This window comes from Polypterus senegalus, chromosome 6 (genome assembly GCF_016835505.1).
Source record: "Polypterus senegalus isolate Bchr_013 chromosome 6, ASM1683550v1, whole genome shotgun sequence".
NCBI lineage: Eukaryota > Metazoa > Chordata > Cladistia > Polypteriformes > Polypteridae > Polypterus > Polypterus senegalus.
The window spans coordinates 37,372,583-37,397,672 of record NC_053159.1 but is presented as its reverse complement, the minus strand read 5'-3'; the positions used below and the strand labels follow the sequence as shown (position 1 = coordinate 37,397,672).

The 25,090-nt window shown below is 37.7% G+C and overlaps 1 protein-coding gene across 1 annotated transcript in view; it reads right to left on the bottom strand.

The window, feature by feature from the left end:
- Positions 1 to 25,090, bottom strand: part of prdm2b (PR domain containing 2, with ZNF domain b) — a 232,163-nt gene that overhangs the window by 80,555 nt on the left and 126,518 nt on the right. The window contains exon 5 of the mRNA XM_039755847.1: positions 7,418 to 7,570. Within this exon, the coding sequence (XP_039611781.1) occupies positions 7,418 to 7,570 (153 nt within the window). The remainder of the gene's footprint in view (positions 1 to 7,417; positions 7,571 to 25,090) is intronic.

Genomic DNA, 25,090 nt, shown 5'->3' with positions numbered 1-25,090 from the left:
GAAATACATGAGTGAATATTATTTTGTTGTTTGAGATATATTGTATATCCAGTGGTAGCATTTATCACATTGAACTGGTAATCATATAATAGTTACAGTATATGTACAGTATATTCAGATACTTATGGCCAGTGTCACTCATCATTTATCATTTGTTAATATACTGTTCTGTTTTATTTACTTACATTTCATCAACTATTCTTCATACATTACTTGGTATTTGTAAGATGCCATAGATAAACTTCACATATACAGTATACATACAGTGCATCCGGAAAGTATTCACAGCGCATCACTTTTTCCACATTTTGTTGTGTTACAGCCTTATTCCAAAATGGATTAAACTCATTTTTTCCCTCAGAATTCTACACACAACACCCCATAATGACAACGTGAAAAACGTTTACTTGAGGTTTTTGCAAATTTATTAAAAATCAAAAAATTGAGAAAGCACATGTACATAAGTATTCACAGCCTTTGCCATGAAGCTTAAAATTGAGTTCAGGTGCATCCTGTTTCCCCTGATCATCCTTGAGATGTTTCTGCAGCTTAATTGGAGTTCACCTGTGATAAATTCAGTTGATTGGACATGATTTGGAAAGGCACACACCTGTCTATATAAGGTCCCACAGTTGACAGTTCATGTCAGAGCACAAACCAAGCATGAAGTCAAAGGAATTGTCTGTACACCTCCGAGACAGGATTGTCTCGAGGCACAAATCTGGGGAAAGTTACAGAAAAATTTCTGCTGCTTTGAAGGTCCCAATGAGCACAGTGGCCTCCATCATCCGTAAGTGGAATACGTTTGAAACCACCAGGACTCTTCCTAGAGCTGGCTGGCCATCTAAACTGAGCGATGGGGGGAGATGGGAGGTGACCAAGAACCCAATGGTCACTCTGTCAGAGCTCCAGAGGCCAGACGTAAGCCACTCCTTAGTAAAAGGCACATGGCAGCCCGCCTGGAGTTTGCCAAAAGGCACCTGAAGGACTCTCAGATCATGAGAAACAAAATTCTCTGGTCTGATGAGACAAAGATTGAACTCTTTGGTGTGAATGCCAGGCGTCACGTTTGGAGGAAACCAGGCACTGCGCATCACCAGGCCAATACCATCCCTACAGTGAAGCATGGTGGTGGCAGCATCATGCTGTGGGGGTGTTTTTCAGCGGCGGGAACTGGGAGACTAGTCAGGATAAAGGTAAAGATGACTGTAGCAATGTACAGAGACATCCTGGATGAAAACCTGCTCCAGAGCGCTCTTGATCTCAGACTTGGGCGACAGTTCATCTTTCAGCAGGACAACGACCCTAAGCACACAGCCAAGATATCAATGGAGTGGCTTCAGGACAAATCTGTGAATGTCCTTGAGTGGCCCAGCCAGAGCCCAGACTTGAATCCGATTGAATATCTCTGGAGAAATCTTAAAATGGCTGTGCACCGACGCTTCCCATCCAACCCGATGGAGCTTGAGAGGTGCTGCAAAGAGGAATGGGCGAAACTGGCCAAGGATAGGTGTGCCAAGCTTGTGACATCATATTCAAAAAGACTTGAGGCTGTAATTGCTGCCAAAGGTGCATCGACAAAGTATTGAGCAAAGGCTGTGAATACTTATGTACATGTGCTTTCTCAGTTTTTTTTATTTTTAGTAAATTTGCAAAAACCTCAAGTAAATGTTTTTCATGTTGTCATTATGGGGTGTTGTGTGTAGAATTCTGAGGAAAGAAAATTAATTTAATCCATTTTGGAATAAGGCTGTAACACAACAAAATGTGGAAAAAGTGATGCGCTGTGAATACTTTCCGGATGCACTGTACCTACACAACTAGAAATTGAGTACTGTATATGGCAAGTGAAGCAAGAATTTTCTCAAACTAAAAGGGTCATAAATCACTGCTGATCTGAACTACAAATCTTAAAGTCTGCAGGTACTATAGATAATTTGTCAACTCTTACTTAGAATTTGTGCTTAGATTAATACAGCACTGTGTCAGCTGCTGGTTATGTGTATCATTAATATAAAGTCAGTGGTAAGAAGATGTACATGTTGCATGAGCACAAATGGGAGGCCATATGCACTTACCATCACAATTCTCACTATAGTCACAATTAACTGCAGCCAGGGAAACAAATGCATTGCTCAAAAGCTAAGGCTAAAATCTTTACAAGTGCCCATTTTCTTATACAGAAAATTTCTACTAAATATACCATTGCACCTCACTTATGCATTATGCACTGAAGGGGAACATCTCTTTTAAAATGCTCTTGCATATTACTGTAGCTTATCCTTTTGGACATCAATACTGGTGTATCAGAATTTTACTGTACTACCTTTAAATAAAAACTATAATTTTATAATTTATCCTATATTATTTTAAACAACTCAACTAATTAAAAAACAACTTACTTCTATGTGTTTGAGGAAGAGTTTATGTATGCATATAACTCCACAGTTTTTTGGGAAAACGAAAAAATTAATGCTTTGTTTTATGTCTGTGCAACTGAATGGCTCTACTAAATTTGGCTAGTGACGTATTGTATTGTGCTGCTGTTACTATACTAAGAGCTTTCCACTGCACATTCGATTGCACAGGTATCTCTATTTACAATAAACATAAAGTCATTGCACGTTAAATTTAAGGTTGGGGGCGTTTACAATACGTACTGACTTCTTGGTCAATATACTGAGCCGTTATATTGCAATATAGTGCATTTACTTACATAGTTGGAGAGAACTGCACAACCATTGCATTATTTACTAAAACACACGGTACTCCATTATCATGGGTTACACCCCCAAAGATTTTTGGGTGCAGTATTAGTTTAATTGGTCATTCTGAACATAAGCAATTAATTGTACTTTGTAATGACCCATGCTGAGAAGGTAACACAGGAGAATTGTTATTAAATAATACACTTTTTAATGGGTAAAAATACAATAAAAAGTGCGATTCCCTACACATCATATCCAAGTACAACAATAATAATATATGTAATTTGTTACTTTAAACCACTGATTAGGATTATCAAAGGCCTCCTTATGCCAACAGAATTCAGTCTTCAGTTTTACTCAAATTATTAGATTTGAATGCTCCTTTTGACACTGTTGATTGTGGCATTTTACTCCAACACCTTAAAGCCACTGGAGTTTCTGGTACTGCCTTTGTGTAATTGGCTGGCACTTATGCACAGCAAAGGCCGGAACCAAACTGCTAAGCACGAAAAGCCATGCCACAAGTCAAGTGGCCACATCTGAATGAGGTTTCATTCAGTACAAATGTGTTCCACCTCTACCATCTCAAGGATTAGGATTATCAAAGGCCTCCTTATGCCAACAGAATTCAGTCTTCAGTTTTACTCAAATTATTAGATTTGAATGCTCCTTTTGACACTGTTGATTGTGGCATTTTACTCCAACACCTTAAAGCCACTGGAGTTTCTGGTACTGCCTTTGTGTAATTGGCTGGCACTTATGCACAGCAAAGGCCGGAACCAAACTGCTAAGCACGAAAAGCCATGCCACAAGTCAAGTGGCCACATCTGAATGAGGTTTCATTCAGTACAAATGTGTTCCACCTCTACCATCTCAAGGTGAACAGCTCCTGTGAGAAAGAGAGAGAGAGTGAGGGACCGTCATCCCTGACTGATTCATTCTTGGTGACATACAGAATAGTTCTCTTGTTAACTCAAGGGTTGGATAAAAAATGTCCCCCTAAGGAAACATAAAACAGACCTTAATCTTGTGTCCTTTAGAGTTTATTAAGGGTTAGTACATGGACTAATCTTATTTTTGAGGTATTTGATACCCATGGGAAAATCTTGCATCAGCCTAATAGATAAATTCAGTGGTCTGATAATGATATACAGATTCATTTTCAGACTTCTTTCAATGCTCATATTGTTCTCTGTCAAACAACTCAATGTCCGGATGACATTCAGAGCCAGATAAGTAACTATTATATGTAGATGGAAAGCAGCAAATCTTACTTCTGAACTCCTTCCCAATAAAAATGACAAAAATGACCCTTATACTACTACTTTTTTCACCAAATTTCTTTGTCTTCTATGACAACAAATATAATGGTCAAAATTGACATTACAATTTCATTTCAAAGTCAACTTGCTTCCCTTTGCAAAAACTTCTTGATATTACAACAGGAATTTATCAAAACTTTGATGATCTTATCCTTAAATGCTAAAGAAAAGATTAGCTGCTTCATGTCTTCATATCATCCAACCTTGGCTATTGTAACTTTTCTGCCTAGAACAGTTCAGAAATTCCCACAATGTATGTTCTTAGAAAACATACATTTACAAATACAATCATATTACTCTAGTGTCATTACCCTTAAACTGTTTGCTTATAGAACAGAGGAAGCATTACAAGATCTTTCTTTTGGTTCACTCAGGTATGAATCATCTACCACTTTGGTTGTTCTACAAGTATGTACAATGGTGAGCATGCCTTCTGCTTTGCTGGTCCATGTTTATGGAACAAACTTCCACAATCTAGTTTCTGCAATATTTTCTGTTTTTAAAATTAATTTAAAGTTTTGTCTTTTTTGCTGTACTTTTGGCCATGCACAGCAATTGATTTCTACTCTAGTTGATATCCCCTCCTGGAAGTTTCATTTTTGATTTATATCTTGGTATTGTACAAAGTATTTAAAAAATAATTTTTGCTATTTTATTGAAACTTATTTATTATTTTTTACTTAAGACTTTTTTTTCAAATAGTAAAGCACCTTATCTTTTGTAACTTTGTGTGCCGTATAAATAAAATGTACTATTATTATTATTATTATACGTAAACAGAATAAATAGAGAGTGTGGAATGCTTTGAATGAAGGCAGAACAGCAGAATTAATGACTGTAAATATTTATTGCACATACTCATTTCTACGTAATATTGGTAAATGACATCACAGATTATTTAAGACAAAAAGACAGCAAAAACATATAACACAAAGAATACAATATGCTATAAGCCACAACCTTAAAACTGGAACATCTTCTGTTCTGCTGCCTAAGGGCTGATCATGGGAGAAGTCAAGGCAAATTTGTCTGCATTAGACACAATTTATATTTTAGTTGCCATATAAGAAATAAGTAACTATTTATTTTATAATCTCTATGCTTACTGTATAGTGGGTCATTATCCACTCTTTTTACAAAGAGGCATTTGTAGCCCTACATAAGATACAGAGAAAATGAGATAAAATACAAAGTAAGCAGCAAAAAAACTATAACCTGGGACATTTGATGTTCACAAAGTGTAGTCCCTCTTTTGACTACTACACACAAAACATACACTCTACTCTGCATCTATCCATAGTATTATTGCTAAGATGATACTCTTACAGTAATGTTAGATCTTATTATGAATATGTGAATATCTTCTGTGAAACTTGGCAATACTATTGTCTAACACATATTACAAATTTACTTAACTGTGCTGTGAACTTAATATGACCTTGAAGTTGTAACTATTTGCAGCTGTGAGTTGTCTTTTTGTTCATGGGTGTTTGATTTATTAAAAATAACCTTGGCCTTTAGATAGGCTTAAATTCTCCCTTTGTCTATGTGAGACAAGATATTTTTACTCATATATAAAATTAACTAACAACTTTGTACCTCTGAGAAAGCTATAAGAGTTTCTTGGTGCTCCATTCTCCTACATACTGTATATGATTTGAAAAAATACAGACATGCTCTGCTCAGCCTTGGATTAGTTACTTGCCTCCACAGTATTGAAGTGGTATCTAAACAGCTATGTCAAAAAGTGCACACTTTAGCTTACTTTTTATTATCTCAAAAATCAAATACCAGGTTCAACTAATGGCCAGGGCACTGTCTGCATTGAGTTTGCACATTCTTATTATACCTGAATGACTACTCATTTGGCACTTAGGCTTTTATCTTCATCCCATAGACATGCTGGTTAGTTAAACTGGAAATTCTAAACCAGTCTGATGTGAGTGGATTAAATATGCACTATTCAAAGAGTACTTTCTCACATAAGACTGATTCCTGCCTTGGATGAAATACTGTCAGTATATCCTTCAGGTCTCAATGACCCTGTACTGTTTTATGTAATCCCAGAAACTGAATGAATTTTTTCTTTCTAATGCAAACTGGAAAGTTTTTCTGGTGACATATAGCTTACTAGGTTACCCTTTTGCTAAATTTGAGGAATTAAAGTTTTAAGAAAGCACTTAAAATTAAAATGTGAATATAAAATCAAATAATCAATGCAAAAATAAACTGTTGTCAGTTATTTTGCACTAAGCCATGGAAGGTTTAGTTTGAAAAAGAAGCTTAAGGCTTTTCTTCACAATTTTAGAAATAAGATTTGTTATGAAATCATTAAGTGAACCGATGCACATCACAAAACACAGTCAGGGTACAGAAAACATGGCAGGAAAAATGATAATACAACACATGAGTTATACTGTATACTGTTTGTACATAAACAACAATACAGTCATGCGCTGACTTATGGCTCCATCTGAGTCCAGCCATTTGGCTTGTATGTGAAATTAGCTGTATGTCAGTCACAAGGTGTACAGGTCATTGCAGCTGAAGCTCTGTGGGTCTGGTGTTGGTCACTAGAATGACATATGCCGGGTTTCTCAAACACCAGGTAATGCAGCAGATGGGTAACGTGTTGCTGTTGGTGGTTCGTGAATGGATTGCCCTGGTTTGCCTAAGCCAGTGTTTCTCAACAACTGGTTTGCAACCCGGGTTCAAATTGTTAATTTTTGCATGGATCATAATGGGTTGCGGTGGATTGTTTAAGTAATTGGCAGTACTGCACATTATATTTCCCAATTACTATGAGAGTTTGTTTCATCAAGTGGTGACCCCTGATGGCACTTGTTTTACCAAGGCGGTGGTTTGCAATTGCTGCTACTGGGTTGTAATCACTTTAAAAAAGGTAAAAACTGGATCGCAGTGCAATAAAGGTTGAGAAACACTGGTGTAAGGAAGGTGATGTGGGCCAAATGCATAAGAATTACCCATGTAGAGTACCACTGATCAAAACAAACCTTGAAGGGCTCTCCCAAGATTCATAAACATATGAAACCCTGTAAAATAATAATAATAATAATAATAATTATAATAATAATAATAATGAAAGATTTATAACTATGGCTGGTTTTGGCAATTTCCAGTACATTACTACCCTAGTGTTTTCCTATGGTTCACAGTCCTAAGTACAAATCGCCTCATCTCGGTCAGCCATAAATCATTGCATGACTGTAGTCTGTTTCCAATAAATATATATACTTTGGCCTGCAGTAACTTCCTGCAACTTATTTAATTATAAACTGTATCATAATATTTGTTCATTTAGCTCGCTTAAAATGCTACGAAGAAGGCAAAATTGCATGGGAAAGTGGTGTCATAGGGCACTGCTACCTTTAATACTTTGTAGTAAATGGCCCTGTTGATCTCCAGAGGGAAAAGGTTCTGTTCTTGGGCTGATCGTGCCCAATTCACATACCGCAGCCAGTTGCCTTTGCAAGGGTCCGAGGCATCAATGCACATCCAACCCCATTCTGGGAAGTAAACCTGCCAAAACACAAAAAAGTTTTATCAGCGAGTATTAAGCACATCTCTCAATTTCAATTTTAAGCTAATAATTTGAGCTATGACGTCATGCTTGTCACAAAAAATGTAGTATCCTAGTAAATTACCATTCCATTTCTCTTTGATTATACCCATTTTCTCTTGATGATATTAACTAATTGAATAAACCAAAAATATTCACAAGTACAGGTGCCGGTCATAAAATTAGAATATCATGACAAAATTAATTTATTTCAGTAATTCCATTCAAAAAGTGAAACTTGTATATTAGATTCATTCATTACACACAGACTGATGTATTTCAAATGTTTATTTCTTTTAATTTTCATGATTATAACTGACAACTAATGAAAGTCCCAAATTCAGTATCTCGGAAAATTAGAATATTATGAAAAGGTTCAATATTGAAGACACCTGGTGCCACACTCTAATTAGCTAATTAACTCAAAACACCTGCAAAAGCCTTTAAATGGTCTCTCAGTCTATAGTTCTGTAGGCTACACAATCATGGGGAAGACTGCTGACTTGACAGTTGTCCAAAAGATGACCATTGACACCTTGCACAAGGAGGACAAGACACAAAAGGTCATTGCTAAAGAGGCTGGCTGTTCACAGCGCTCCGTGTCCAAGCACATTAATAGAGAGGTGAAGAGAAGGACAAGATGTGGTAGAAAAAAGTGTACAAGCAATAGGGATGACCGCACCCTGGAGAGGATTGTGAAACAAAACCCATTCAAAACTGTGGGGGAGATTCACAAAGAGTGGACTGCAGCTGGAGTCAGTGCTTCAAGAACCACCACAGACAGACGTATGCAAGACATGGGTTTCAGCTGTCGCATTCCTTGTGTCAAGCCACTCTTGACCAAGAGACAACGTCAGAGCGTCTCACCTGGGCTAAAGACAAAACTGCTGCTGAGTGGTCCAAAGTTATGTTCTCTGATGAAAGTAAATTTTGCATTTCCTTTGGAAATCAAGGTCCCAGAGTCTGGAGGAAGAGAGGAGAGGCACAGAATCCACGTTGCTTGAGGTCCAGTGCAAAGTTTCCACAGTCAGTGATGGTTTGGGGTGCCATGTCATCTGCTGGTGTTGGTCCATTGTGTTTTCTGAGGTGCAAGGTCAACGCAGCCGTCTACCAGGAAGTTTTAGAGCACTTTATGCTTCCTGCTGCTGACGAACTTTATGGAGATGCAGATTTCATTTTCCAACAAGACCTGGCACCTGCACAAAGTGCCAAAACTACCAGTACCTGGTTTAAGGACCATGGTATCCCTGTTCTTGATTGGCCAGCAAACTCGCCTGACCTTAACCCCATAGATTTTTATTGTGAAGAGGAAGATGCAATATGCCAGACCCAACAATTCAGAAGAGCTGAAGGCCACTATCAGAGCAACATGGGATCTCATAACACCTGAGCAGTGCCACAGACTGATCAACTCCATGCCACGCCACGCCACATTGCTGCAGTAATCCAGGCCAAAGGAGCCCCAACTAAATATTTAGTGCTGTACATGCTCATACTTTTCATGTTCATACCTTTCAGTTGGCCAACATTTCTAAAAATCCTTTTTTTGCATCTGTCTTAATTGATATTCTGATTTTCCGAGATACTGAATTTGGGACTTTCATTAGTTGTCAGTTATAATCATCAAAATTAAAAGAAATAAACATTTGAAATACATCAGTCTGTGTGCAATGAATGAATCTAATATACAAGTTTCACTTTTTGAATGGAATTACTGAAATAAATTAACTTTGTCATGCAATTCTAATTTTATCACCGGCACCTGTATATAAACTAAATGTATTCCATACAGTAGTAATTCACAGCACACACACACATACATATGCATTGCCAAAGGGCACTATGAGACTTGAAGTTCTTTATCTTAGCCCTTTTGGGTACCGCAGGTGCCGCCAGAGCATGTTGTAAAACTGGAGGAGCCATGTGGCTTGGCATTTTACGCCTAACCCGGAAATGCTTACAGACTTCGTAGGTGGAAAAACAGAAGCACTTCTGGGTTGGACACTATTCGACAAGCCAGAGTCGGGAGATGGAGGACAAAGCTGCGAGGAGGAGTGGAGGTGAAGATGAGAGAGAAAGAAGAAAGGACTTTGTGTCATACTATTTGGTGCTTGTGTACTGTACTGCGCTGTGAAGTTGGGAGCTAAGGAAAAAACGCTTCTCCACTGAAGAATAAAGCGTGTGCTGTTTTGAACTTGTGTCTCAGCCTGTTTGTATCTGGGTTTGGGGATTAACCAAGGTAGTTCAACAATGTCCGGTAGTTTCCTGTGACTGTGACTGATGCACAACCTCTTCGCTGCACAAACTGCAAAAATGCGTGCCTTTCCTATAAATTCTTGATACAGTTAGTTCCATAAATATTTGGACAGAGACAACATTTTTCTAATTTTGGTTCTGTACATTACCACAATGAATTTTAAATGAAACAACTCAGATGCAGTTAAAATGCAGACTTTCAGCTTTAATTCAGTGGGTTGAACAAAAAGGTTGCATAAAAATATGAGGCAACTAAAGCATTTTTTTAACACAATCCCTTCATTTCAGGGGCTCAAAAGTAATTGGACAAATTAAATACTGTAACTGGAAATAAAATGTTCATTTCTAATACTTGCTTGAAAACCTTTTGCTGGCAATGACAGCCTGAAGTCTTGAACTCATGGACATCACCAGATGCTGGGTTTTCTCCTTTTGAATGCTCTGCCAGGCCTTTACTGCAGCGGCTTTCAGTTGCTGTTTGTTTGTGGGCCTTTCTGTCCGAAGTTTAGTCTTCAATACGTCAAATGCATGCTCAATTGGGTTAAGATCAGGTGACTGACTTGGCCATTCAACAATTTTCCACTTCTTTGCTTTAATAAACTTCTGGGTTGCTTTGGCTGTATGTTTTGGGTCATTGTCCATCTGTATCATGAAACACCGCCCAATTAATTTGACTGCATTTAGCTGGATTTGAGCAGACAGTATGTCTCTGAACACCTCAGAATTCGGCTGCTTCTGTCCTGTGTCACATCATCAATAAACACTAGTGTCCCAGTACCACTGGCAGCCATACATGCCCAAGCCATCACACTGCCTCCACCGTGTTTTACAGATGATGTGCTATGCTTTGGATAATGAGCTGTTCCACGCCTTCTCTATACTTTTTTGTTGCCATCATTCTGGTAGAGGTTGATCTTGGTTTCATCTGTCTAAAGAATGTTTCTCCAGAACTGTGCTGGCTTTTTTAGGTGTTCTTTAGCAAAGTCCAATCTAGCCTTTCTATTCTTGAGGCTTATGAGTGGCTTGCACCTTGCAGTGCACCCTCTGTATTTACTTTCATGCAGTCTTCTCTTTATAGTAGACTTGGATATCGATATGCCTACCCTCTGGAGAGTGTTGTTCACTTGGTTGGCTGTTGTGAAGGGGTTTCTCTTCACCATGGAAATGATTCTGCGATCATCCACCACTGTTGTCTTCCGTGGGCGCCAGGTCTTTTGCATTGCTGAGTTCACCAGTGCTTGCTTTCTTTCTCAGGATGTACCAAACTGTAGATTTTGACACTCGTAATATTGAAGCAATTTCTCAGATGGGTTTTTTCTGTTTTCGCAGCTTAAGGATGGCTTCTTTCATCTGCATGGAGAGCTCCTTTGACCGCATGTTGTCTGTTCACAGCAAAATCTTCCACATGCAAGCACCACATCTCAAATCAACTCCAGGCCTTTTATCTGCTTAATTGATATGACATAACGACGGACTTGCACACACCTGCCCATGAAATAGCCTTTGAGTCAATTGTCCAATTACGTTTGAGTCCCTGAAATGAAGGTTGTGTTCAAAAAATGCTTTAGTTGCCTTACATTTTTATGCAATCTTTTTGTTCAACTCACTGAATTAAAGCTGAAAGTCTGCACTTCAACTGTATCTGAGGTGTTTCATTTAAAATTCATTGTGGTAATGTACAGAACCAAAATTAGAAAAAAGTTGTCTCTGTCCAAATATTTATGGACCTAACTGTATGTGACTAGTGATAAGAGAACCCCACATAGTTTGGTGAAATTGCAGAAATGTTCAGGGACTTCGATGAACTCAGAGAAATGCATTTTTAAGTCAACAAGGAAGAAGGAACGGAACTAGGTTTGAGTGGATTATAATGGTGCAGTGGGCTTTTAATTGTCCCAGAGGGCTAGAAAAGTGTCTGCCAACTATGTTGGACTGATTATTGTAGCCAAAAATGCGACTTTTAATGTGAGGCTGCAGTGTCAACTGCTGCCCCATTCTGCCTCAAAAAACAAAAGATTTAGGAAAAATAATAACCTACAAACAAAATACAAAAAAAAAAAATTCAAATAGGGCACTGATTGGCTGTGCTGGGGGTATGTAGAGCAAACCAACTTCAAGTCTTGGCAGCTAAAGTCACAGCCTGCTCGCCTGAGCCACATAAGGAAAAGGGGTTAGTGCATACGCAACAAACCTTAAACTCTGTGAAATAATACTAATAATAATAATAATAATAATAATAATAGACTGTGGAACAGTGGACCAGCTCTGTCCCTCATGAGGATCCTGGATGAGGCATGGTTGTATGCTCGATTGGTCAACTTGTGTTTTCTAAAGTTAGAGCAGGTGAATGAATATGTTTCTCAAAGGATTCTGTTGAGGGTGCATGGACAGTATGGTGTTCCAGGACCCTTAATAAGGACTATTTGGTCCCTGTATAATCACAGTGAGAGCTGTGCCTGCATACTCGGAGAAACACTGGCACCATTCCCAGTGGGTGTGGGACTCCACCAGAGCTGAGCTTTGTTTCTCATCCTGTTTGTGATTTTCAAGGAAAGGATATTAAGACACATCTAGAGAGGGGAGGGGGTCCAGTTCAGTGGCTTTAGAATTGAATTGTTGCTTTTTGTACACAACATAGTCCTGTTGGCTTCATTGGGTTGTGATGTCCAACACACATGGGGAAGGTTTGGAAAGTGGCAGGGTGACTGGGCTCTCTATTAGAGATTGGGTGAGACATCAGGGAGCGGTTTGGATTAGAGCTGCAGACCCTCCACAAATGAGCCAAATAAGGTGGGTCGGGCATCTGATATTTATGCTTCCTAGACGCCTCTCTGTAGAGGTTTTAGGGGCATAACCAGCTGGTAGAAGAACCAGGGCTTGGGGGAAGGATTATATCTTCCAAATGGTCTGGGAATGCCTTGGGATACCACAGTATGAGTTGGCAAGTGTTGCAGAGGAAAGGAACGTGTGGACCTCACTGCTACCACTGTTGTCCAGGCAACTTAGTCTCGAATAAGTGGTGGAAAATGAATGAATGAATGAATGAAAATTTGCTACTATTTACAAGGCATTTCTATCGTTTTTAGATTGGATGCAGCTGGGGCTTTTTTCTTATCTATCTGTGCAGATGCATTGCACCTTTTTCTTCCTTAAAAAAGTAAGAAACGCCTTGTAGAAAGTAATAAATATTTCATCATTATTATTATTTTACAGGGTCTCATGTGTTTTCTGACTCAGTTTTCCTTTAAGGTTTATTTTGACTAGGCGCCACACTGAGTGGTTAATTGTGCATTCATTCAGCCCTTGCCCCCTTTTGTTATTTGGACCTGGTGGATAGCCGGCAGGTTAACAGTGGCTCTAGCCACCAGGGCTCGAGAAATGGTTTGCACTACTCCATACTGCCACTTTCCTGTTTGAGCTCTGGAGTGCCTGAAGATAATGTATGTATACTGGTGCATACCTGCATACCAAGAGAGCCTGACATGTGAGAGATCAATGTTATATACTCAAAAACTGTCAGACCTTGCTAAAAGATTTCTCTCAGCCTTGAATCTTTAGATATGTGAAGTGTGAAGCAGTTCATTTTGCAATAATTTGTGGAAATGTAATGTTTTAGATTTTGCTTCATTCATGGTCATAGGTCAAGTTGTATATTCATGGATTGTAGTCTGCTGCATATTTTGCTGCTTAACAGTGCTTTAACAGTTCCATCATGCATGTTATGCTCTTTTCAGCTTACATTTAAGGCACAATTAATCATAAGATGCAAATAATCCTTAAAACTGGTGTATAGGAGATACGGACATGGCAAAGGAAAAATTATAAACAATCAACGTGGTAACAGGGTTGCAAATACAGACTTACATTGAACTGCTAAAGACTGATAATTCAAAGTACGAAGAAATGAGCCTACCATAAAATCTGTCTTAAAACTGCCCTCTTTTATTCATCACCATCAAATAACTTGATAATTATACTCTGCACATTCGCTCCTGGCATGCTAATATGAATATTTATGTAATTCATATGGTTCACATATATTGACCCTTATTCACTGGTCAAGAGTTCTGTCTTCAATTCAAAAGTGCAGAATTATGAAAATGTGTTTCCCATCTATGATGTGCAGTGATTATTATTTTGAGCCCACGACAGGATAACAGAAGTAGATTGTGAAACACTAGTAACATCAGATTTGTTTTTCATGGAATGTTTTTCCACATCGTTTGATGATGTGCAGCATTGGTCACCATTGTATTCTATTATATAATAAACATTTTCTCTTCATTTTCCATTAAAAAAGAATTGTTCTATTTGTTTCATTTATCTAATGAGCAAAGTTGTCCAACACCTGTAACAGCTGTGAAAAAATAGCTACTTCCTAGTTAAACTAATCGAAGGGGTAATTTAAATCAGTTGTTTGAAAACAGTTGGTCCTGCTTAATGTAAACCTCACCTACTGTAAGTCTTAACATCAGAGTCAAGTTGCCAGTACAAAGATTCAACAAGCACATAAAGCCATAATCTATAATTCTGGAAGATATCACTAAAAAAACAATAGCCATTAGTTTCAAATAGGTTACAAAAACAAAAATATCTCAATTGAAAACATAATAGAAGTAGAATATATCTCTCGATTATAAAAAAAAAATCTTGCAACGAGATGTGATCTTTGGAAGAGAGATCTTTGGAACAGATCTTTTGAAGACAGACAGAGAGACAGAGACTCTTTCACATCCCGCGAGACAGACAAGACACATCATACTTACAACCTTCGGAAGCAAGTCCCACATGCAGAGCAAGTTAGAGATAATGGAAGTAGAAAGTCTCAAATAATGAGAGTAAAGATCGCATTAGCACAATCAAATGGAAAATATTACTCGGTGAAGTAACGGAACAGTAAAATGAAATTGCATAGTGTTTGAGGATGTCTGGGGGACAAGAAGGTGCTGTACAGGCTTTTAAACGATTGCAGCGCCACACAAAATGCAGATCACGAGGAACAGGCAGCAGCAGCAAGCCATGTAGCTGATAGAGCAAAGAGGAAGTAAAAAAAACAACTGTTTTTTTCCCATTGTATCACCATTTAAGAGGGGTTTCGGAGGGGCGGCTACATCTCCTTGAGGTGTGTTCAGCCCCCCCTCTTCACAACGGCCTGTAGCGCAGGCGGGGGGGCTGGGTTGCGGGGGGGCCTGGTAAGGGGTTGGCAATCGAAGCGAGCAGGGGGCGAAGCCCCTAGTATAAATAAATAGAATATAAATAAATAGAAACAGAAGTCAATTTTCCCAGGACTGGCAAATAGGCTGAAAATACTCCAAGGCACAGCATACTAACACTCGGAAAGTAACAAAGGATCCTAAAACAATCCAAACAACTGGCAGGCTTCTCCTGCCTCAGCACAGGTTAGTGTTCATGACTGTACATTCAAAATACACTGGGCAAAAATGTAGTTCATTGGAGAGGTTAAAAACACAGCTAGCAACAACATAAATGTCTGTCTCTCATTTGTCAAGAAGCATGTGAATGATCCCCAACCCTTATTAGGCGAATAATCTATAGTCTGATAAGACAGAAGTGGAACTTTTTGGGTGACATCACATGAGTCAATAAAGGTTCTGGATAAAGCAAACATGGAATTGGTGATAAGAACATCATATCATATCAAACATGGTTGGTGATACTGTCATTATGCTGGGATGCTTTGCTACCTAAAGAACTGGATGACTTGCTACACTTGAAGGAGGCATGCATTCTGCTCTGTATCAAAAAATGCTTAAGGAGAAAGTCCAGTCACCCATCCAAGAGCTGAAGCTTAAGCATAGTTGGGTCATTCAAAAGGACAATGGTTAAACGTGAAAACTATGTCCATATTAGAATGGATAAAAAGAAGTCAAAATAAAGTTTTGAATAGTCGCACTCATGACTTAACCAATAGATATGCTGCTGCAAGCCCTGAAACTAGCAATACATACTTTCATATATAGAAATCGTTTGGCTGCAGAACCAGTTGTTAAGAATAAGGGGGCAATTATTAATACACACACTGCCATCTAGTGTTGGATAACCAGCATCTATACTAATAAAAGGCAAAGCCCTCACTGACTCACTCACTCACTCACTCACTGACTGACTCACTTACTCATCACTAATTCTCCAACTTCCCGTGTAGGCAGAAGTAATTTACTGCCTGCCCATATAAGGCCGTCCGTCAGCGGCAATCCAATAGAAACACTGCCGCTAAATATTCACGGGTGAAGGACTGTGCTTATGCAGAGGAAGATGAGATGGTCAGGGTGGTGTTTGGCACAAACTCAGCAAAACTGCGAGAGAAACTTTTAAGTGCCGGGTCTTAGCTAATATTAAATACAGCCGTGGACATCGCACGAGATGGCACCTGCACAGCTTGGAAACTTCGATGCATGTACAACGAGCGGCTCACGTGAACTGACGCAGTGCACAGACAAAAAGCAACAGTTCCAAAGAGTGCTGAACAAAAACTGAATTACACAATTGAGAAGGCAGCAAAAAAATATGAAGCGTCTGATACATACAAGCATATTCATAAGTGCAGCTACTGCGGAAACAAAGCACACGGTGCAAAAAGTCAATGTCCCGCTAAAGGAAGAACAGTGTAAAAAAAACCCGTGCATGCAGTTTGTCACGTCTCAGATAAAGAGGAAGACGAGCTGTTTATTGATGCAGTAAGAAACGAATCGATGAATGAAACCTCTTATCTTTACAACGATTGACAAACACGGAATGTAACTTGAACACAACACATCCTACAAATACGAACCTGATTGAAAGAAATAATGATAATCAAATCCTTGATGACAGCAACACTCACAAAACAATCACTGTATATTGACAATCATGTTACGTTATTTTTAAAATGTTCCCTTTTCTTTTTCATAACTTCTTTAACACACTACTCCTCCGCTGCGAAACACGGATATATATATATATATGTATATATATATACCACAATCTACATACTCTCAAATAGACAAACCACATGCCGTGGTGCAATGGTAGAGGCTTCGCCTCTAGCACCGACATCTGAGGTTCGATTCCCGAGAGGGGATGCACTGAGTATGTACGCACGCTTGCCGATTCATTTTACCTTCGCATCCCCTTGGTTTGAGACATATGAAAAAATATTAGGTTAATGCAGAATCATGTTACGTTATTTTTAAAATGTTTCCTTTTCTTAGCACAAGCACAGCTGAGAAGCTTCGATGCATGTACTCCATAACGCGTAAAAAAAAATAACGCATTTAATCACACTTTCAATTCCAAGCAAAGGGGAACTTTTGTCAATGCATGATTTCCTGGTACATCGATTACATTGATGCACACATCAGAGCTACAAAAATGTCAGAGTCGGAATAAAGCGCGTTCCTAAGACTGATCGGAGGCAAATTTCATTTCAAAAGACTACCCGACGAAAGCCTTGATAAAAGCATGGTTTTGTGCACACTGAAAAGCAAGCAAAATTAGATGCATTACAGAAAGCGGACTTTGTGGCTCTTACTGGGGATCATTGGACTTCCCTGACCGTAAGTAATTCTAATTACATCCAATTACAAAATGTTCAATAATCACACTGTTTTAGCCTAATGTACAAAATAATTTTGGCTAATGTTACTCAGAGTTTAAAGGTTAAGCTGGTCAAATTACCTTTTATGTTTCTGACTTATTTTTTTAAGAAGAAAAACTGCACTTTATGTTGAAATTTTGGTTATTATTATTTATTTAAAGACAATACCATTCTGAAAATGTACTTAAAGTACTTAAAATAACACTTTATTTTTAAGTCTGCCCAATTTTAGCCAGGGATGATATTTTTGTTTCTGTTTTGAATTCAAATGCAGTTTAAAAGCATTTCTTTTCAGAAATTAAAAGAGCTTGAGTTTACATTATTCATGTTCAGGTCTATTATTTGATTTTGTCGCTCACTAAAACCCTTTTAAATGAAAAAAAAAACATTTGCAAATTGGGGCAAATTTTCATGTGTGATTACATACGATTAATCAAGATTAATTATTACACAGCCTTTAATTAATTAGATTAATTTTTTTAATCGAGTCCCACCCCTAATATATATATGTAGATATATATATGTAGATATGTATATGTATATATATGTGTGTGTGTGTGTGTGTGTATATATGTATATATATACATGTCTATATTTGTGTATGTGTATATATATGTATATATGTATATACTGTATGTATGTATGTGTATATATATATGATGTGTATATATATATATATATATATATATATATATGCAACACTCATGACAATGACAACACAATTACATTGTCAATCGTGTTACGTTATTATTAAAATGTTTCCTTTTCTTTTTCATTACTTCTTTAACACACTACTTCTCCGCTGCGAAGCGCGGGTATTTTTCTAGTTATTCAATAAAGAACAAAAGTAAAAATAAATGTAAAATTTGTTCACTCAGGTGCACTTTACCTTATATTATATTTTCACTAAAGATATAAAAAAATCAGGAAGGGGGCGAATACATCTGTTGGGCCCTTGAGCAAGGCCCTTAACCTGCAATTGCTGAGCAATTTGAGTTGTGAGAAAAGTGCTATATAAATGCAAAGAATTATTATTATTATTACATTTTCATGGCACTGTCCAAGAAATCAAATCTCACATCTCAACTAATTCTATTAGTTAAAAAAGAACAACAAAAAGGCAAGTGTTATATTCCTGTACTGGTGAAAACTGGAAAAGCATAACAAAACATAAACTGGGTCAAGACTATTCAGAGCAATGTGGTAGAATATACACATGTGATGTATTTTTGTCACAGACATTAGTTGAGTGCATAAAAAATAGGTTAGTTACCTGACATTAATGCTGAGAGAAATTTTCACTATGATTTAATATTTGATTCTATTAAAAATATGATTTTATTAATATATATTTTGTTTGCTCGGGATGTTTCAAATTCCTGCCATTTTACATGCTTTCCCATAAGTGTTTTGTTAAGGACACCAAAGGCTCATCTGCCTGCATATCACGGTACCTACTCATTAACAGAGATGGCTATATGGTATTAAAGGCACTGGAGAAACCAAAAACGTAATCCTCAAAATGCTGACAAGTTTGTCCAGGTGAGAATAAGCCGTGTGAAGCACATAAATAATTGCAACCTCTACTCTAAATTGTAGTGGGTCCAGGTGGTCTACAAGAAGAGTATTCAAATAGTGTAGGATCACCATGTCTAAGGTCTTAATGACGTGAGATGTAAGTGCCACTGGACTGAAGTGATTAGGTGAAAGGCACCTGGCATCTTTGGAATATGAATAATGCACAATGCTTTGTAAAGTGTCTTGTGATGATGTGCTCTGTTAAAGGCATTTTATATAATCGATTGATAGAACGAAAAAAGATACGAGAACACATTGAAAATCTTAGGTAGAACATTTTTTATAGGACAGGAAATCAATATTCACTGTGAAAAACTGGATCAAAATACTGGAAAAACAAACAAATTCTAAGACAAAAATCATTGTATAAACAAAAATAAAAAACGACCCAACTATGACCAGATCCTGACAAACAAAACATGAATTTGGACCAATTGTAATAAAGGCAGCTTGGTACTTCACGTCTCTGAACACTAACAGTGTATTTTGAACAAGATTGGTTTTATTTGGTAACTACATTGACTTTCAATCTGTAACAAATGTTTTATAATGATCACCCCTAGTAAAATGTTTTTGATGTATATCCTTGAAGTAAGTCTTGAATAGTACACCAGTATATATCAGAGATATTCCTCACATTCACACAAATTCACTCATTGTAGACTACATTAAAATTTCAAAAACACAACATGCATAATTTTGAGAAGATGAAGCACACAGGAGCTCCCTGCAAAAAATCACATAGACACAGGGAGAATACATAAAACTTTTCTAATTTATATTTCTATTACAATGTGGCTTAAAAACACCAAGTTAAATATACAAATTAAACATTGATTTTATAATCCAATAACTATTTCATTTTATCAGCTTCTCCTAGATCATATAGATCTAAGTTAAAGAGGATGAAAATATAAATAGGGTAACAATGTAAAGTGTTACCAAATATTTTTTACATTTATAATGAGCAAGTACTATAATTGTGCATTATACCTGTAAGCCCAACTGCACTGGAAGAATCAAGATGAAAGCTACAAGACTAAAGGTAACATTGACAAAATGATTCCATGTGAAAACATTAAATCAGTGTACAAGTTTGTAAAATGACACTTTCAAAAATAGATTTTAAATAAATTTGCATTCCAAAAATCCACTATAACTTAGTGATAACTCCACCTGTGGGTATTCCTCTTGTAAAGGAGGACATGGATTGACTTGTGACTTGGCTGGGGTGGTGGATGGTACCTTTCCCAGATGAGAAGCCACTATAATGGAAGGGCAGTGGAAGACTGCCTGCCAGGGCAATATGTTCATCCAGTACTCTGGGTGGTAGCACGCTTCTGGTATCAGTCTGGTATGGATTCTTGCTGGACTGCATGGTAAATAAAGATGGAGCGAGAATCCCTGTCAAAGAGTTTGAATGAGTTCTTGGCGGCTGGCTTCCCTGCCATCTACTGTATCTGACCTGGAAGTGTTTCAAAGATATGCTTTTGACATACTGGAAGTACTAATGGGTCTGCCTTTAAAAGAAGCCCCCCCTCCCCAGTCAGGTGAGTTGGAGTTGGGACAAACACTCATCTATTGTGGAGGTGAAGGAAGAATAATGTTGTACATGATGAAAAGCCTGTTGCTTGTGAAGAAATTGGACTAATAAAGAATTATTTTAACTTGAGACCTGGAGCTTAATGTGTAACACTTCCTTACAATTGGAAACTTGCATAAATAGATTATAGTCCCAGGCTTCCTGTAACATCACTTCCTTTTAAGATGGCTGACCGTGAGCTACAACGTGTTGTGGAAGAACATGAATCCACTGAAATACAAATCCAACAGCTCCTAGCCTCAAGCAGTCACCACAAATGTTTCAATCCTCTCTGTTCTTCTGCCTTGCCAATAGACAATGGCGATGTTGTTATTGGAGACTTGATCAAGCGCCATCTGAACTTTTAGGTACCAAACTACAGAACACTTGTGTCTTATTTTCCTGGTGCATTCAGTAAAGACGTTGAAAGAGGAACCCTGGCATTTCTCAGAAAAGCACAACAAAAGGACTATTTTGACATCTGTATTGCAAGCTGGAGTTAATGATATTCAGTATATAGACAGTTGGAACTCCAGAAGGCAGACTTCTTATCCCTTATTCAGGCCATGAAGGAGAGGACCCTGGCTTGAAGAATTATCATTTTCAGACCAATGCCAATGCTACGAACATCACAAAAAGCCCACAGCCAACTCCTGGCCTTGAACACCTGGGATCTTTTTTTGGGAGAGAGTGCATTTCTTCAGACGTGATTGGCTTGCATCTGAACAGATTCATCACCAGGGTCCTCTCTTAAAAGATCTCTGAGGTAATTTGTCATTTGTGACAACATAGCTTTAGATTCAACGTTGACTTTAAACCTGTGTAAGAATATGATACTTGTGCAGTGGCCTCATCAATGTGCACTATAATAATGGATCGTAATTTAACTAAAAGTTCTTGTCAAACCAATATAAATGCGAATAACCTTATTGATATTTTAAGATATCCTAATACAGTACTCCAATACAGTTGTGCTCTTCTAAGACCTTGAATGTGGCTTTACTGAATATTATAGCAATAACCAGTAAGACATTTTAGATTAATGATCTTACCAGTGATAGAGACTTTTTAGTGTCAAATGAAATGTGGCAGTAATGATTGGGCTGTAGTGTTAATTGAAGCAGGACCTTTGAACTACAATATAATTTTATTCATTCTGTTCACAAAGGTGCTATAGTGAGTATTTTCACAAGCTATTTAAACTGTCAAGATAGTTTTGGTACTTTTGCATCATGCAAGCATCTTGCCGCAGTTATTCATGGAGTGTTGGACATAGTATTTATAATAATAACTAATTATGACAAGTATTTAATTGTAGGCAATTTCAGTTTTCATGATGATAACCACTGTGACTCCAAAGCAAGAGAATTTATTAACTTACTGCATTGTTTTAATCTTACCTAGCAGAACAAGCCACACATACACATACACATTTTGACCTGGACCTGGAAGATGACATAACTTCCAGTGATGCTTTTAAATCCTCCATCTTTTCCTCAGTCAAATCAGTTCAGTCTGGAACTCAACCTATGCACATCAGTGCTCATTACAAGACCCGTTTGCAGCCAGGGATAATATATGGGTGGCTGCTCCAAACCTTTTTCTGTGTGTTGAGACTATTTCAATATTATATATATATATATATATATATATATATATATATATATATATATATATATATATATATATATATAAAGAGCAAGCTATTTCTAATATGTCCTTTTAATCCTTACAATTGTAAGTGCCAACGTAACAATAGGCTTCATGGCAACAATTCCTGGAAAAACTGGAAATTAAGGTCAAAACTATCTTATGTAATAATCTTAAATCTTAATTTAAGACTACAAAATGTCAACAAAAGTACACAAGCAATATCTCTATGACCAAGCAGTTAACTTTGTGAGCTGGGATGTTAAAGGTTTCAATTAAAGAGAAAGAAAGTATTCTCCCACCTAACAGGTCTAAATGCTAACTGGCCAAATATTCCACTTCAGCTATACAAAGAAAACTAGAGATGTGGGAACTCTTATACACAGAACAATTTCATATTTAGTATCAGATGTAGTATTTGATTCTAAAGGGTAATATGTGATCGTCACGGGCAATTTATTTAACTTTAAAGTGATTTTGATAAATATCTACACACCCAATATGGATGACAGGGACTTCATCCAAAACGTATTTGCATCCATTCCTAATGTGAACACTCATAAAATTATAACAGCTGGACACTTTAATTGTGTTTTAAATCCAGATCTGGATATGTCTCCTGCTACAAGTGTGATGACATCTAACAATGCAAAAACAATTACAAAGTTTGTAACTGATCACAACTTATCAGACCCATGGAGATTTCTAAACCCAAACTCAAGAGCATATTCCTTCTTCTCACAAGTACATCACTGTTACTCAAGAATTGATTATTTCTTTATAGATAATAATTTCTTGACCACGATTAAATCTTGCACGTACAACGCTATTGTTATGTCCTACCACGCCCCTTTGATCATAGCGCTCAAATTATTATGCCCCACATACTCATCTCACAGCTGGCATCTTAACCCACTTTTATTAGCAGACGAGAACTTTACAGAGTTTATATCCTAGCAAATCATTTTTTTCTTAAAGACAAATGTATCCTCAGAGGTCTCTGCAGGAATACTCTGGGAAACCTCTGAAGGCTTTCTTATGAGGTCAGATTATTTCATATTTCTCCCACAAAAATGAATCGGAAACCAAGAAGTACAAAAGAAACTAGAGATGTTAATCAGTGAAATTGCCAGAATAGATCAAGAACATGCCAGGTTTCCAAATGAGGCACTTTATAGGAAAAGATAGGTTTTGCATTCAGAACTTAAACTCTTGACAACAAAACAAATGGAATAATTCATTTTTAAACTACAACATCATTACTATGAACAAAGAGAGAAGGTTAAGAAGATCTTAGCTCAACAAATCCATAAGCAGTAAGTTCGCGATGCAATATCAGTAATTACCAACACAGACGGAGACAAAATTATTGACCTGAAAAATATAATGCATATGTTTACAGATTAGTATAAATCTTGTTGTAGATGGCCGGGGCCCTTTCCTGGCCAGGACACCTCCATGCTGGAAGGACCAGGTGAGGAAACTTAGGCAGAACATTATCTCCCCCAGAGTGCTAGGTGGCAACCGCTCTGGCTGACAGCGGTGCCTCAGACTACTGCAGGGCTCCATTGGAGTTGGAATTTGATACAGCCCTGTTGGGCTCTGTAGGCACTGCCAGGGGCAGCTGCAGCAGACGCTGATCCCTGGGGTACAGCTCTTCCGCCACACTCAGAAATGCTGCTGGAAATCCGGGTGCCTTATATAAGGGGGCAGCAGACACTACTCAGTGAGCCAGAGTCGGGGGGAGGGAGACGAAGCTTGCCTGGAGGAGTGGAGGAGCAAAGAGAAATAGAAGAAAAGAACTGTGCTTTTGAGACTGTGTTGTGCTTGTGGGAGATGGGGAAGACGTTTCCCACAAGGGAGAAAGAAAATAAAATTTGTATGTTCTTGCACTTGTGTCTCCTGCATTTGTCTGTGTCAGGGTTGGCTTTTACAATCCTTATAATATTCTACTCAGTTTAAGGAATACAAGGCACAACCTAATGCACTTTTGGATGCATTACAGACACCACAACTAGATACTGTCAGTACAGAGGAATTGGATAAATCTCTGGCACTCTCATAATTACTAGATGCTATAAAATTACTTCAGAGTGGGAAAGCAGCAGGCCCTAACTTTATATGTTATAAAATATATTCAATTAAGTTAGCTCCCCTTTAATTAACAACATTTACAGAAGCCAGAGACAATAAAATTCTACCTCAAACTTTTCACCAAGCATTAATTACCGTCATTCCTACGAAAAATAAAGACTTATTACTATGTGCATCATACAGACCAATCCCACTTCTGAATAATGATGTTAAGATACTTCCCAAAGTTCTAGCTAGAAGGATTGAGAAAGCGCTTCCTTCAGTGATATCACAAGACCAAACTGGATTTATTAAAGGCAGACACTTAGCTTCCAGTCTTCGATACATGTTTAATGTAATATATTCACCCACAAAGTCAAAAATATTATTATCGTTGGATGATATGGTTGAATGGGACTATGTTTTCACTACATTGGAGAAATTTGGGTTTGGTCCAAATATATGTACATGGATCAAAGTACTGTATACCAGTCCAGAAGCTTCAGTCTGTATTAACAATATTATTTCAGACTACTTTAAACTAGAACTTAGTACTAGACAAGGATGCCCCCTATAACCACTGCTATTTGCAATCACCATTGAGCCACTGGCAGTTCACTTTTGAAATGCTTATGAGATAAAGGGGATTATCAGAAAAGGACTTGAACAGAAAATATCACTATATGCATATGATATGGTACTATATATATCAGATCCACAAAATACAGTGCCTACGGTCCTAAC